The 13650-nt window shown below is 50.1% G+C and overlaps 1 protein-coding gene across 1 annotated transcript; it reads right to left on the reverse strand.

Annotated features, from left to right (window-relative positions):
• Window positions 1-5360: 5360 nt before the first annotated feature.
• On the reverse strand, window positions 5361-12807 carry DRG2 (developmentally regulated GTP binding protein 2; the record flags this gene model as incomplete). The annotated part of the gene is made up of 12 exons (XM_010174617.1): window positions 5361-5524; window positions 5612-5665; window positions 6087-6145; window positions 7027-7115; window positions 7509-7585; window positions 8167-8264; window positions 8461-8551; window positions 8705-8777; window positions 9208-9298; window positions 10232-10292; window positions 12132-12221; window positions 12647-12807. Coding segments are annotated over 12 exons (1031 nt in total), but the record flags the coding sequence as incomplete, so codon positions are not given.
• Window positions 12808-13650: the final 843 nt, after the last annotated feature.

The following is a 13650-nucleotide window of genomic DNA, read 5'->3' on the forward strand; positions in this document are numbered from 1 at the left end:
GCCTGGTTCCAGTTACAGCAGAGTGGAGCCCTGTGCCCCCGTGCCGTGATAACCCCACTGTGCCAACCCCACCGTGCTGTGCCAACCCCACCGTGCCAAGCCCACCGTGCCGTGCCTTGTGGGACCTTTACACCTCAACCACATGAAACCAGATCAGCTGGCCAGGCACCTCCTATCTGTGGCATCTCCCACCAGGTGCCATCCCCTTTCCCCTCACCTGTTCTCCATCATTCTGCACCCACTCCAGCCATGAGCCCCAGCAATGCTGGGAGCACCAGGAAAGGTTGGACCCTTCCAGCAAAGGGCAATGTGATAGCAGCCTGGTCCTCCAAGTCTACCAGGCACTGGAGGATCTCTCCTTCCCTCCCCCAAGCACCCATCACACCCCTGAAGCAGCTGCTGATCTCCACCTCCTCCAATTCCAAACTGATGACAAGGACCCAGCATCTCCCAGGGGACACACACCGTGTCCCTGCCTCCCAGCTGCTGCCCGACACCGAGAGCTGCCCCCAAGGGAGGTGTTACAGGGAGGAGAGAGGCCAGAGCAGATGCTGGAAGCAGAGACCATCCAGGCATGACGTGTCTTGGGCTCAGTGCTGGTGTGTACCCAGGAAGGCTGGCTGGGGACCCCAGAGCCTGGTCACAGCCCTGTGCCATCGCCTCAGCCCCAGAGCTGAGCCCAGGAGCCCCGCAGAGCTCAGCTGTGGGACCAGACAGCTTTCCTGGCATAAACCAGCCCCGAATGTGGGGAAGGGGTGGTAGGAGACACGGGGCAGAGGCTCCTTGGGGAAGGAGGGAGCATTTAGGGGAGGAAGCTCTGCTCTGGAGGGCACTGGGAACACTGGGACTGTAGGGAAGGCAAGAGTCAGAAGGCGAGATAAAGGGTCTAAAGGCAACAAGCAAACAGGCAGGGACAACCAGAGAGGACACCGTGTGCCCTGACCCAGAGCAGCCAAGCCCCACGCTGCTGTGTTTGCATAAGGACCAACATCACACACAAATGTCCCTCCCTGGTCCTTCCCAGGAGCCCAAGGGACGAGCCACTCACCTGGGGGACTCACAGCCACTCACCTGGGGTAGCCTACGTCGCCCACATGGCACTGGGCTGGCTCGGTGCTGCCCGAAGCTCCTGGCCTCACTCTCCGCCGGTGACTGTCACTCCCCCGGCAGCCGCAGGACCATATTTGCTGCCCGGCAGCTGCAGGCTGCTGCTACCCAATGCATATTTGATGACCGCTATTATTCTCATCTCCACTCATGAGCGGAGGGACAAGAGCTGATGTTCCCTCCGCAGAGCTGTGGAGCATCAGGGAGGGAGGGAGGGGCTGGAGGGGCAAGGGGCAGCCAACTCTGGTCCCCGTCCCTCCCTGCCCCTGTGACACGGCTGGGCAGTGCCACAGCCTTTTCTTTCCCTCTCAGGATGTAGATCTGTGTCACCTCTCAGTGTCACCAGTCCCAGATGTGAACAGCTGGTGAATGACCCTGACCTGCTCCTGCCTCCACAGCACATTTAGGAGGAAAAAAATCACAGGGATATGGGGATGGACACAGGGATGGACATGGGGATGGACAACCCTCTCCTGCTCCTCTCCAAAGTCATGCTAGGACTAACTAGTTCTGCAAAGACCCCTTGGCCAGGCATAGAGAGGAGATCTGGACCATGGAATCATCCGGCACTACTGCATCACCCTCCCCCAGGGCATCTCCTGCCTCCACAAAGCACCAGAGATCAGCAGAACCTCAGAAAACCTCCATCCTCCCCTCTGTGTTCCTGCATCACCCCAAACTGGGGAACATTTTCCTGCAGGGATGGAGCCCATGGCTCTCCCAGACCCCAGGGCAGGGAGAACATCCTGCTGCAGGCACCAGGAAAACCTGGGCTCCCTTCTCCTCCACGTAGACACATCCCCGCAGGGATGCGGTGGGTATTTATTATGCTGATTCCTCAGAAAGCGAGGGCTTAACTGCAAATTACAATCAATAGCCTCAATCCCCAAGGGGCAGGTTCATCATTTAACAGGCGCAACCAAAGGAATTCAAAACTATTTGCTGGCCATAAATCCTCCTGGCCGCAGCCTCCCCAGCCAGCCCCGCACCACAGGCAACGGTTGGGTTGGGGTGACCCTTGTCAGCCTTTGAAACAATTAAGCTGTCACTGCAGCTCGTGACTCTTATATACAGCCCTGAGCAGAGCTTTAAGATGTCAGCGTGATGGGGTGAGAGAAGCTGGCTGAGGCAAACCCGCCGCAGTAACTGTCTCTCATTGAATTAAATGAATGTATTTGGAGTCAGAGTCTCTTTTTATTACCTCGCAAACGATTCCTGACTAAATTAAATTATAAAAGGAGTGTTCAGCCAATCAAACCTGCTTGATTGCCTGGAACAGGCGTTTGAAACAGAGCACGCCTCGGGCCACCGCTGTTTCCAGGGCTAGATGGAGGGTGGCTGATGGACTGTGTCGAAGCCGATCCACCTCGCTTCACACCTGGAGTGTGTGCACAGCCCCACTCCGCGAGCACAGGGACGGGGCAGGATGAGTGCAGCCCTCGGGGATGGAGACACTGTGCTAAGGGAACAGGAACCTGCTGAAAGAGCAGAACAGCAGGGGATGGCAGCGCCGAGGAGCGGATGACCAGCCAGGCTGCCGGGGGCAGCTTTCTCTGAGCTTCATCCAGCCAGAGCCTTCCCTTGTACAGTGGAGAAAATCATCGAATCCCAGACTGGTTTGGGTTGGGAGGGACCTTAAAGCTCATCCAGTCCCAACCCCCCTGCCATCAGCAGGGACACCTTCCACTAGACCAGGTTGCTCAAAGCCTCATCCAACCTGGCCCTGAACACTTCCAGGGAGGAGCAGCCACAGCTTCTCTGGCCAGCCTGGGACACTGTCTGACAAAATGCAGCAGAAAACCCAGTTCCTGCCTGCAACCACCCCACATCCTCCTGGACAGGAAAAAAACCTTTCTCCAAACACGCTCAGCAAGGCGGCTGTGAGCACGTCACCCCGCGCTACCTCCCCTACGGAGCCAACGAGGGGTCTGGCCAGTTCCATAAACATCAAGAAGCTCCAGTATGATCCTAATGCTGCAGCAGATTTTTCCCCAATCTTGCTTTCTCAGGATTCCAAACAGATCTTCATGCAAACCTGCTCCTGCACCGAACTGCAGTGTCTGCAGCTTTTAACGTCAGCGCAGAACAATTAGGGAAGGCGCCTGGAAGAACGAGCGCTGCAATTAAAACGCGTGCATTTTCAAATACAGCTACCCACTCATCTGCAAAATAGCCTCTCTCACTGAAAAAAAAACCTCAAAAAAACCTGCTTAACTATTTTTACTTCATCCCCATTCCAAATTTAATCACGTCTCAGTTCATTATGAACAGGATAAAATGCCCTATTTCCTCAATGAAGAGTAAGGCTGAGGGTTTTTAACGATGGCACACTACACTAGTCAATTTGAAAATTGAGCACACTGAGAGGCAGGCACTGACCAACCAAGGACATGTTCTAGCAGGTACCACTGTGCATTTCAGCCTCACACAAGCATCAACCACATCCCCAACTCCACACACTACCTGGCCCGAGGACAAAGCCCAGCCAGCGGTTGTGTGCCGGGGCTTAGCAGGCTCCTGGGTTTGGAGTGAAAAGTCAGAAAACCCAGGGACAAAAATGAAACCAAAAGAATTATTTGTGAGGTAAACTCTGCCTGTGCAACCTTCACAGGAAATTTAAAGGGTGAGTTAATGTGCTGGAACCGAATCCCACCCAATTCACCCAGGGAAGTGTCTGCTTCCTGCAGCCAGCTCAGGCAGAAAGCGGTTAATTTGGAGCTCACTCTCCTGCCACCGCAGCCGGGATTTGCTCTGCGCTCCAGCTGTGAACAAAGCCAGGAACAGGGAAGGGCACTTACAGAGTTCAAAGTCACCTTCTCAGCTTGGCTGGTGTGTATAATATCTATTTATCTCCCATCATTCCTCATCAAGTCCCTTCCAGCCTCAAGAGCCCTTCTTGCAGCTGCTTCACAATCTATTCCCCTCTACCACCTTCTGCAACAGCATCCAGGATCCCTCAGGTGGCCAGAGGTTAAAGAAGAGAGTTAAGAAAACACACCAAACCATCTACCCACTGCAGGCAGACACCTACAACAGTTCACAGGAAATAGCAACTTTTATTTTTCTCAAATAAAATAATCCTTCCATTTCTGCTCGATCAGTTTGTGAGGGGTGGGGAGGAGCACAGAGGAGAGGGGAGGAAGGAGCTCTGCTCAGACAAGTTTGCCATCAAGACCTGTCCTCACAGTTAAGAATCCACATCAGACCGAACCCTTTTTCAATGAAAGAAAATAAAAGCTATTGGCAACTCTTGATCCCAGAAGGAAAGAGCTGTTCTCTATCAGGCACTCTGAAGTGTTTAACATCAGTATTCAATGAAAAACTATGATTAGAAAAATCCCAGACTCCTGATGAAAAATATCCAGATGAGCAACAATGTTTAATAGGGCTGGGATAAAACCCATGGCATGGGATGGTACTTGGAGCTCAAAAGAACTGTTACTGGAGTTTAGGAGCATGTTTGAGAAGGAAACAGATCCCCAGCCATACTCCTGGGGACTACAGGGCAGGAGAAGAGCAAAGGAGCAAACTCCCAAGACAGCTCCTCAGAGGAGTGATAGGCCAGAAGTGAAGCCTCCCTGCAGACTTTGGCTCTTTGATCGTACCCTGCTGCAGTTTGGTCTCAGGTTCATCATTTGTTAACGAGGTTTCATTTCTCATCTCAGTACCAGTTGGATCAGGACATCCTACAAACCCTACTGCAGAGCTAAGGAGAGGTACCCAGTGCCATGTTTTAATGTTAATTAAGGTGGGACTATTAAAAATTCACCAGGAGTTTTCTCAGACACAGAGACTGAAGTCTGCAATGATGAAAGCTGCAGAGACGTGTCCAAGGAGCAGGGGAGGGAGAGCTTTGTTGGTTTCAGATCAATGCTTAAATTAAGTGAATGGACAAGCAGCAAAGCATCAGCAATGTTCTCTCAGCCCTGGCTTCCCTGTCCCAAAGCACAGGGCCAGATCTAGCCACACAAATCTATAAACCTCCCACTGGTTAACACATGGATCCATGTGTAAACCCTACTAGGGGCAGGACGTTCCTGGCTGTGGGAATTGTGTCCTAGAAGAACTGGCTCCTTTTTTATTTTTAACAAATATATTTTGCCTGAAATGCTACAAGATGGAAACCCATCTTCCCCATCCCCACCTGCAAGTACAGTAATCTCATTTTCTGCCTGTCTCCAAGACAAGGAGCTTCACAGAAGCTTTCTTGGCTGTAGAACACGTCTCTCTCTTTCTTTTTTTTGTGTGTGTTTTTTTGTTTTGATTTGCTTTTATGTGGTCTGGTCCAATTCAAGTGATCAAAGACAAGGCCAGGCACCAGCAAAGAGGGTTACTTCTTCACAATCTGAATGACATCTTCATGCTCCATCATATGAGTTAAGCCCACTCGCTGAGGGCTGTATTTTGTGCTTGTCCCCTTCAAAGCAAATGAGAGAGGAGAGTCATGAGAAGACCAGTCAGAGACAAGGGAGGACAGGGATTGCATTTGCTGTTAAACACTTACCCACACCAAGGCATATTTGAACTGGCTGGCTAATGATCTGTGAATTCGATGGCACTGCAAGACAGACAGACAGCGGGTGAGCCAGCTCAATGACACTACTCTGCAAACAACTTGCTCAATATCCAGGAACTAGAAACAACTCAGAATTTCTATGTCAGAAATTACAACAGTGATTTTAGGAGCCAGTTAAACAGCACTTGAAAGAATACAGGACAGACACACAGGAATTACCAGTCCACACAAAGCCCCATTTCACTGCTTCCATGTGCTTTTGCACTGGACTGCACTAAGTAAATTTTGGTTTTAAACTTTTTATAGCAGGTAGGAAAGAAATCTGAGGCAGATTAAATCAGTAAAGGTAACAAAAGGAGAAGCCAAATTAAACACTGACATATCCCGAGCTTTATGAAGCACAAATCATAGCAGGAACCTGCCTTCTACAGACAAAGAAATGTAAAAGATGCAGAGAAATTACCACATGCTCCACAGAGGCCCCTTTCCGTAGAATAATGGCATCTGTGAAGTCTGGTCTCTCTGTGGAGAAGCAGGAGGGGGGGGGGAATAAATCATTGGATTTCCATCAAGTGTGTTCTAATGTGATGACACCACCTCACACTGCCTCGTGCTTACTACTCCCAAATTCCTCCTCCTGTTACACTTCCCAGCCCCCAGACAGACCAGGTATCCAGGTACATGGCAGCATCACATCAGTTCTGTAGACACCCCAGTACCCACATCACACAGCCAACAGCTTCCTCACAATTCCCCTTGACTTCCCAGTCCATAGGGACAAACAAAACCACCCAAGTCCAAACACACCTGCTCAATAAAACCGAACCACTCTGCAGCTTTCTGTAAAATCCCCAAGATTTCAGAGCTTAGCAAGCCCACAGAAAGTTCCTTAATCTCCTCACATCCACCCAAGTTCAGAGTCACAGCTGTTCACAACCAAACAGGAACAAGTTACGGATGTGCTGTCATCACTGGGAGAAGCTGCAAGTGAATTGTAAAGCCAAAGGAGGATCAAAGGCACTCCTGAGCCTGAGGAGCCTGGCATGGGCATCACCAAACCTCTCACAGCAGGAACAGGAGACTCTTCTGGGTCATGATGGGCATAACAGGGAAGAAAGCTGCAAACCTGCAAACTTTATTTCCTTGTATCATCATGCAAAGTCTTAGGAAAATTCAGAGAGAACAGGAGGGGTATGGTGGGAAACACATATGGCTGGATCAGATGGAAGAGAAAGAATTTCCCAAAAGCTGAAAGCTGATTAGGGAGAGTATCACTGCAGCATTTCCAAGACACAAGAGATCGCTGACAGCCAGACATCCAAGCCCCACTGGCAGCCTGTCTGTTTGATGAGCAGCAGTCCTTTGTGCCCTTCAAAATCCCTGTTCAGTTAATGGTCACTTACGTCCTCGTTTCTTGGTGTAGATGCAGGTAAGTGCCAGGTATTCCCAGAGCTTCTCCAGCAAGTAGTCCAGGTTCAGTTTCATGCCACAGCTGCAAAACATGAGGAATATCTCCGTGTTTACTGCTGTGGTGATTTAGAAATCCAGAAGAACAAGGTGAAACATCTTATTAAAGTGCCAGGGAACAAGGGGAAATGTCTTTAATGAGGTCAGTAAAGGAAAAACACCAGGTGAAATAAATAGGGCTTTCAGAAGGACAAGCAGCTTTGAAGCAGGAAACAAGCTAGACTGGCTTACTCTGGCCTGCAGACAGCATGGAAAAGCCAAGCAGCTGCCTCTCCAGGGGAAGGAAGCCTGGAAAAAGCTCACAGGCTGCAGGCAGCCCTGGGAGAAGGTTTTTCTTGGGAGATGCTGGAGAAAGGGGTGTGAAATGAACCACCACACCATCCAGGCCAGCGCATCGGGCAGGGGGACAGGCTCCTACCTGATTACAACACTGTGGGGTCTCCGAGCAAGACGATCCACTTCCTCCATAGATATCTGGTCAATCTTGTTATAAACCTGAGTCAAAGGAAAAACAATACACCCTTTAGGAGGTCAACTCAGCAACACTGCGAGGAGGTAAGACACGTACATGTAGGTATAACGAGGTAGTTCCAGCACCTGAAACAGATCCTGTCAGCCAGAGGGGAGGCCAAGGCTCTTAGTAAAATAAACTTGAAATCCAGAAGCCTAAATTTAAATTGGGGCCTTTTAAAGTTCTCCCTTTGGAATGAGTTGTAACATGTTCTCCAGTATCTTGGATTTCAGTATCAAAGAGAGTCATTAAGTGACCTCTGGCACAAGGGACCAGCAGTGAAATCCCAAGGGCAGAGCTTGTAGCACAGTGGGAGCAGAGCCCACACCACCAGGACACGCAGCTCATGGTGATCCACAGCAGGCAGCCACAAGAGGGCACAGGGAACACGCAGAGCGCAGCCACACACTTAAAACTCACAAACAGCTCCCTTTTGAGTTGTGCTTTCCACCTCTTACACCCCAAACTGTTACTGCTTTAGGAAGCAGGAAGATGCAGAGTTTCCTTCAGCAAAGAACGGAGATGTATGGCGAGGCAAAAGGCAGGCTGCTTCTGAAATACTCACGTAGAGACACGGCATGTAGACCCTGTTGCCTACAATCACGTCAATGAACTCATCAGGGGAACAATCCTCTCTGAAGAGGACCTCAGCATTGAAGATTTCTGAGGTGAATATCGTCAAGGCCCAAATCCCAACACATCAACACACCACTGTGAGCCAATGGGGCTGAGCTTCCTTGTGAAAGGCTGTTCTCAACCCAGCAAGCACCAAAGACACAGCAAGGCTGTCCCACAGCAGGTACCACTTGACTCCGGAGCTGCTGATGGCTCAGAGCTCTCCTGTTTTAGGAAAGGATACTGTATTCATGGAGGATGAGCTGCACCAACTTCTCAGAGCACTGAGTCAACGTGACAGTTGAGTTGAAGGAGATGCCTCCACCCTTCTTCGGCTGCAGGGAAGCAATAAAGCAACTTAAAGAACAATCTAGAAAATCCACAACCCTCCCTCAGTCTGTCCAACATGAAGGGCAGCACACAGTGACCTCAGCTTTGAGGAGGCAGCCAGACACAAGCTGTGCTTGCAGCAGCCCAGGAAACCTCACCTTGAAATAGATATTGGGTTTGCTTTTGTTCAGCCGGATTCCTACAGATTCCAGTTCTTTCTCCAGCAAGGCCCTGCAGGGACACTGCACATTAGTACCTGTGAGACTGGGTGCAGCCAGGTGACACCCATACCTTTCCTTTTTGACTATCATATTGATACAGCCTTGCAATAAGCTTCCATGGTAACCTAAAAACCACAGCTCATGTAGGACAGAGACTACGGCAGAAATCTAGGTTGACATTCCCATCTCTGAGGAGCCACCCTGGGGGAATGATCCTTCAGCCCAAGCTGAGAACTGTGGAGAGCTCTGTAAATGCAGCTCCCAGATAGCTAGCATGTTTCTAACGGAGCACAACCTCCATCTCGCACCCAAGAGCTTAAGTACTGGTTCCCCAAGATGCACAGGACACACGGTGAGCTGACACACCTTCTGGGCATGCAGGAACCCCGGAATCTGGCCCACCACCCCACAGCTCCACATGCCCAGAAGCACACACTCACCTCTGAACTTCACCCTTCGTGGCATCCAGCATCATAATAACGACGTCTGCTGTCCTGGCCACGGCGATCACCTGCCGACCTCTGCCCTTCCCTGGGAAGAGAGGACGTGGCCATACATCAGGGAGAGAAAACAGCTACAGGCTCTGTGACAGACTGGGCCTCCTGCCCTGCACAGCTGCTTGGAAGCAAGGAAACAGATCCTGCAGCGTGGTACGGGCTGTAGCCAGCTGCCAGGGCGTCCCTGAGCGAGCGTATCTGGTCCATCTGTACCATCTTATACCTAGCACAAGCCCCAGCAAACACTCTTTGCTGCTGCTCCTCCACCACGGGTTACACAAGTTAGTGTGTGTAAAGCTATGTGAGTACAGGTGGAAAGGACATCTCTAACACAGGCAATTCCAGGTGGCCAAGACAAGACAGCCTCCCCGGAACAGTGGTGTGGGCCCAGGACCCCTGTGCAGAGGGGTTACATACACTTTCTGGTCAAAAAGGAGAGAGGCTTTATTAACCAGCCCACACACCTCCAAGAAGAGACCATTAGGAGATCTTCCAAAACTTCCTAAGGCATCTTCTGACATGACCAGCCAATCAGGGCAATGATGAAGCAGAAGGGCAAAGCCAACACCTCTTCCCAGAACTGGGAGTCATGTGAGGACTGACAAGAACTCAGGGAATTAGTCAAAAGAGGTTACTGTTGAGCTGTAATTTCCCCCTCCGCCTCTCTAGCATCTTTCTTTAGATTTTCTCTGTACCAGAAAACAGATGAGCAAGATAACACTCACACAAGAAGGTGAGAAGTGACTGCCTTGCTTTGGCTCCCACCTCCAGAAAAGCATCTTTCTGCTACATATAGAACCTGACGTGGGCTCAGGGATAAGAATCGTGCCTCACATATGATCAAGGACTCTAAAATTTGGAAAGCCAATATGGGAACTATTGGCCCAGGAAACCTGCTAATGTTTGAGACACCCAGGTGTGTTATTGAGGGCAAATCCCTACTTCACATCAACACAGATCAGCCAACCTTGTGCTGCTCCTTCGATGATTCCAGGCAGATCCAGCAGCTGAATATTGGCTCCTTTATACTGAAAAGAAAACAGAAGGAAGGAAAGCTGAAAGCTTTGTGCAGGGCACCTGAGCCACCTTCAAAGCTTCAAGCACACGCCGGAGGCCAAAGCCTACAGAGTGGAACTGAGTGAACCTGACAGAGCAGGACAGCTTTGCACAAAGCTGATGGCTCTGTTTTGTTGAGGCAATCTCCAGAGGGTTTCCTGTGAGCTGCATTCAACACCACCACATTCAACTGCAGTACATTAGGTCACAGAATCACACAGTCCCAGAACCGCCTGGATTGGAAAAGCCCTTTAAGCTCATGGAGTCCAACCATGAACCCAACACTGACCAGTCCCCGACTAACCCATGTCCCTCAGCACTGTGTCTACACGACTCTTCAATCCCTCCAGGGATGGGGACTCCACCACTGCCCTGGGCAACCCCTTCCAATGCCTCAGAACCCTTTCAGCAAAGAAATTCTTCTTCACATCCCATCTCAACTGCCCTGGCCACAACTGGAGCCCATTTCCTCTTGTCCTGTCCCTTGGTCCTTGGTTGAACAGACCCCCCCCCACCTCTCTCCACCCTCCTTTCACGTAGCTGTAGAGAGCGAGAAGGTCCTGACCTCCTAAAGCTCATGTGATTGCAGTTTGACAAAGCACCAAGAAAACAGCACAGAACAAGAGCAGAGTTATCCCCAGTTGGTGAAATGGAAAGCAAAGGGAAAAAACTTTACTGCCTTGGTCTAATGAGAAGGCACTTTCAAAGCAAGTGCCTCTTACTGAGACGGGTCAGAACTATTCAGATGTGTTGCAGGTCTTACAGTACCAGGAAATAACGTGAGGCTTTCACTCCTCAGATCTGCAGGGACATTAGCTTTCAAGCTAGTGCTGCAGTGAAGCCCCGAGTAACGGCTTTGGCGACTGACCGCAGCTCACACCCGCGTTTGGATGCGTTACAATATTTGTCTTCATTTTAACACCAACACGATTACTTTCATTATTTAATTTCACTTTCAAACCTGACCCAGATTTTGATCTGACCAAGAAAGCTGGGGAAGGACTTTTCATAAGGGCAGTTAATGACAAAACAAGGGGAAATGGGTTTAAACTGAAAGAGGGGAGGTTTAGATGAGATATTAGGAAGAAGTTCTTCACTGTGAGGGTGGTGAGACAGCGTCCCAGGTTGGCCAGAGAAGCTGTGGCTGCTCCTCCCTGGAAGTGTTCTCAGCCAGGCTGGATGAGGCTTTGAGCAACCTGGTCTAGTGGAAGGTGTCCCTGCTGATGGCAGGGGGGTTGGGACTGGATGAGCTTTAAGGACCCTCCCAACCCAAACCATTCTGGGATTCTGTGATTTTCTCATTACTCTCAGACGCTTGTCAGTTTGACGCCCTTTATAATTTGCTTTACCAATACTACCACTAATAAAACTCCTCAAGGACAGGAGGAGTTCTCTTTTCTTTCCAAATTGATCACAGGACAGATTGCCTCTTTAAAGCTCCATTAAAAACAAATCTGTCAAGGTTTCCAGCCATCTGGTCAACGGCACCAGCAGCAGTTATAAAAAAATTCAGTTGAGAATTGTCGTATTGCTCTGGTCAGTCAAACAGCAGGATATGAAACCCCGATCGGGCAATCAATCCTGAAGAGTTATGGAGCCCAGGGAAGTGCTAAATCAGCACTGCAGGCTGCAGAAGACCTGACACTGCAAACCCTCGAGGCCTCCTAATGTTTAAAGCAGAAGTCAGCAGAGACCTCTGGGTATCACTGGTTCTTAGTGGTAGCACAAGCGTAGCTGGTGTGAACAGACACATTTACACATGTCTGGGCTTCTTCCCATGACTCTGCTGAAGGAAGGAGAATCCCACTTACTTCTATGACTCCTGGGATACACGTCAGGGTGGTGAACTCGTAAGATGCAGCTTCGCTGGCAGTTGAGGTCATTAAACTCAAAAATGTGGACTGAAATGCAAGAGATCAGCATCACTAGAGGTATTTAAATGGAAACATTCATCAAAACAGGCAAAACCAGCGTTCCTCAGCTTTCAGAAGTCGTGCTGTGGCTGTTCCAGGCACAGGGACTAAAGTGGTGATGGGACAACCAGCGCCTTTGCTGAATGAAGGTAACTTTCCTACTTTCACCTATTTTCTTGGCAGTGCTGTGGCTGGGCAAGACCGAGTTTCAGGCTGTTACCACAGGGCACTGCACACAAGATGAAGAATTGTTTTCCCTGCCTCTAACTTCCAGCTCTCAATGCACAATAACCTGTTCTTAACTCACAGCAAGAAGGTGAAAGATGAAGAGAAGATGGATTCTGCCTCCCAGCCTCTGCTAACCACAGACTGGGAACACACACGCCACGTAGTTAACGCAGACGCTCACTGACCTTACCCACAGAAGGAAAACCGATCAGTGCCACCCGGGCATCTCCAGATTTCATCACATCGAAGCCTTCTCCTTTAGCAGCCGAGGATTTGGAGGGTTCTAGCAACTGAGCTCTGTATTTTGCAAGCTTTGCCTTCAGCAGGCCGAGGTGGTACTCGGTGGCTGGAATAACAAATGCAACAACTGCTTGAAGAACGTTGATGATAATTCATTTCTAGAAATAAGAACCTTCCTCAAAAGAAACACTGTGGGTCTCTGAGAACACTGCCACTTACACAAGCTACCCCCCAGCTGTCCTGTAACCGTTTGAAATACTGGGTATTGAGAGAAAACCTTTGAGTAACCTGCACAGAAAGTCAAACTCCAGGGAAATAAGCAGCCAAAAAATTCCTGAGTAAAAGGAACAAAGCCAAAGGGAGAGCGGGTGCAGGAATGAACAGGGGAAGGGAGTGAGTTAAGGAGGGAGAGATCACAGGGAATGGCTGCTCCTGGGGAAAGGCCCCTCCTTACCTCTCCTGACCCCTCCTCACAGTCAGCACTCCAAAAATGCAACTTTTTCTTTTTCCCCCCTGCTCTCGTCAATTTTTGAAAGATGTTTAACTTGGAGCTTACATGTGTTAAAGTACTTATTGACTTATTCTTAGCAAAACACTTGAATTTACATCTGATAGGTAGTTGTTTCCCTTTGTAACAGGGAAGGGCAAAACCCCAGGAGATGACGGGGTTTATTAGTTTTCCTTCCCATTATTCACCACAGTCTAACGCCTCCAGAAGCAGCAAAGTGCTGGGCACTTGCTCTGGCAGAACCCGAGGGGGCTCTGCTCCCCCCTGTCCCCCCTTTAAGGCACTCGAACAGCAGCTCGGGGACCCCACAGCAGGCAGCCCTGGGTCCCCTCTGCCAGCAGCACTCGGGCTCCTTGTCCCAGCTCTGAGGAGAGCCAAGGGGTCCGGATCGCACCTCTCCGGGCGTGAGGCATCAACAGCGGGGAGAGAGGAGGGGGGCTG

The sequence above is a fragment of the Antrostomus carolinensis genome, unplaced genomic scaffold (genome assembly GCF_000700745.2).
Source record: "Antrostomus carolinensis isolate BGI_N321 unplaced genomic scaffold, ASM70074v2 scaffold35888, whole genome shotgun sequence".
Lineage (NCBI taxonomy): Eukaryota > Metazoa > Chordata > Aves > Caprimulgiformes > Caprimulgidae > Antrostomus > Antrostomus carolinensis.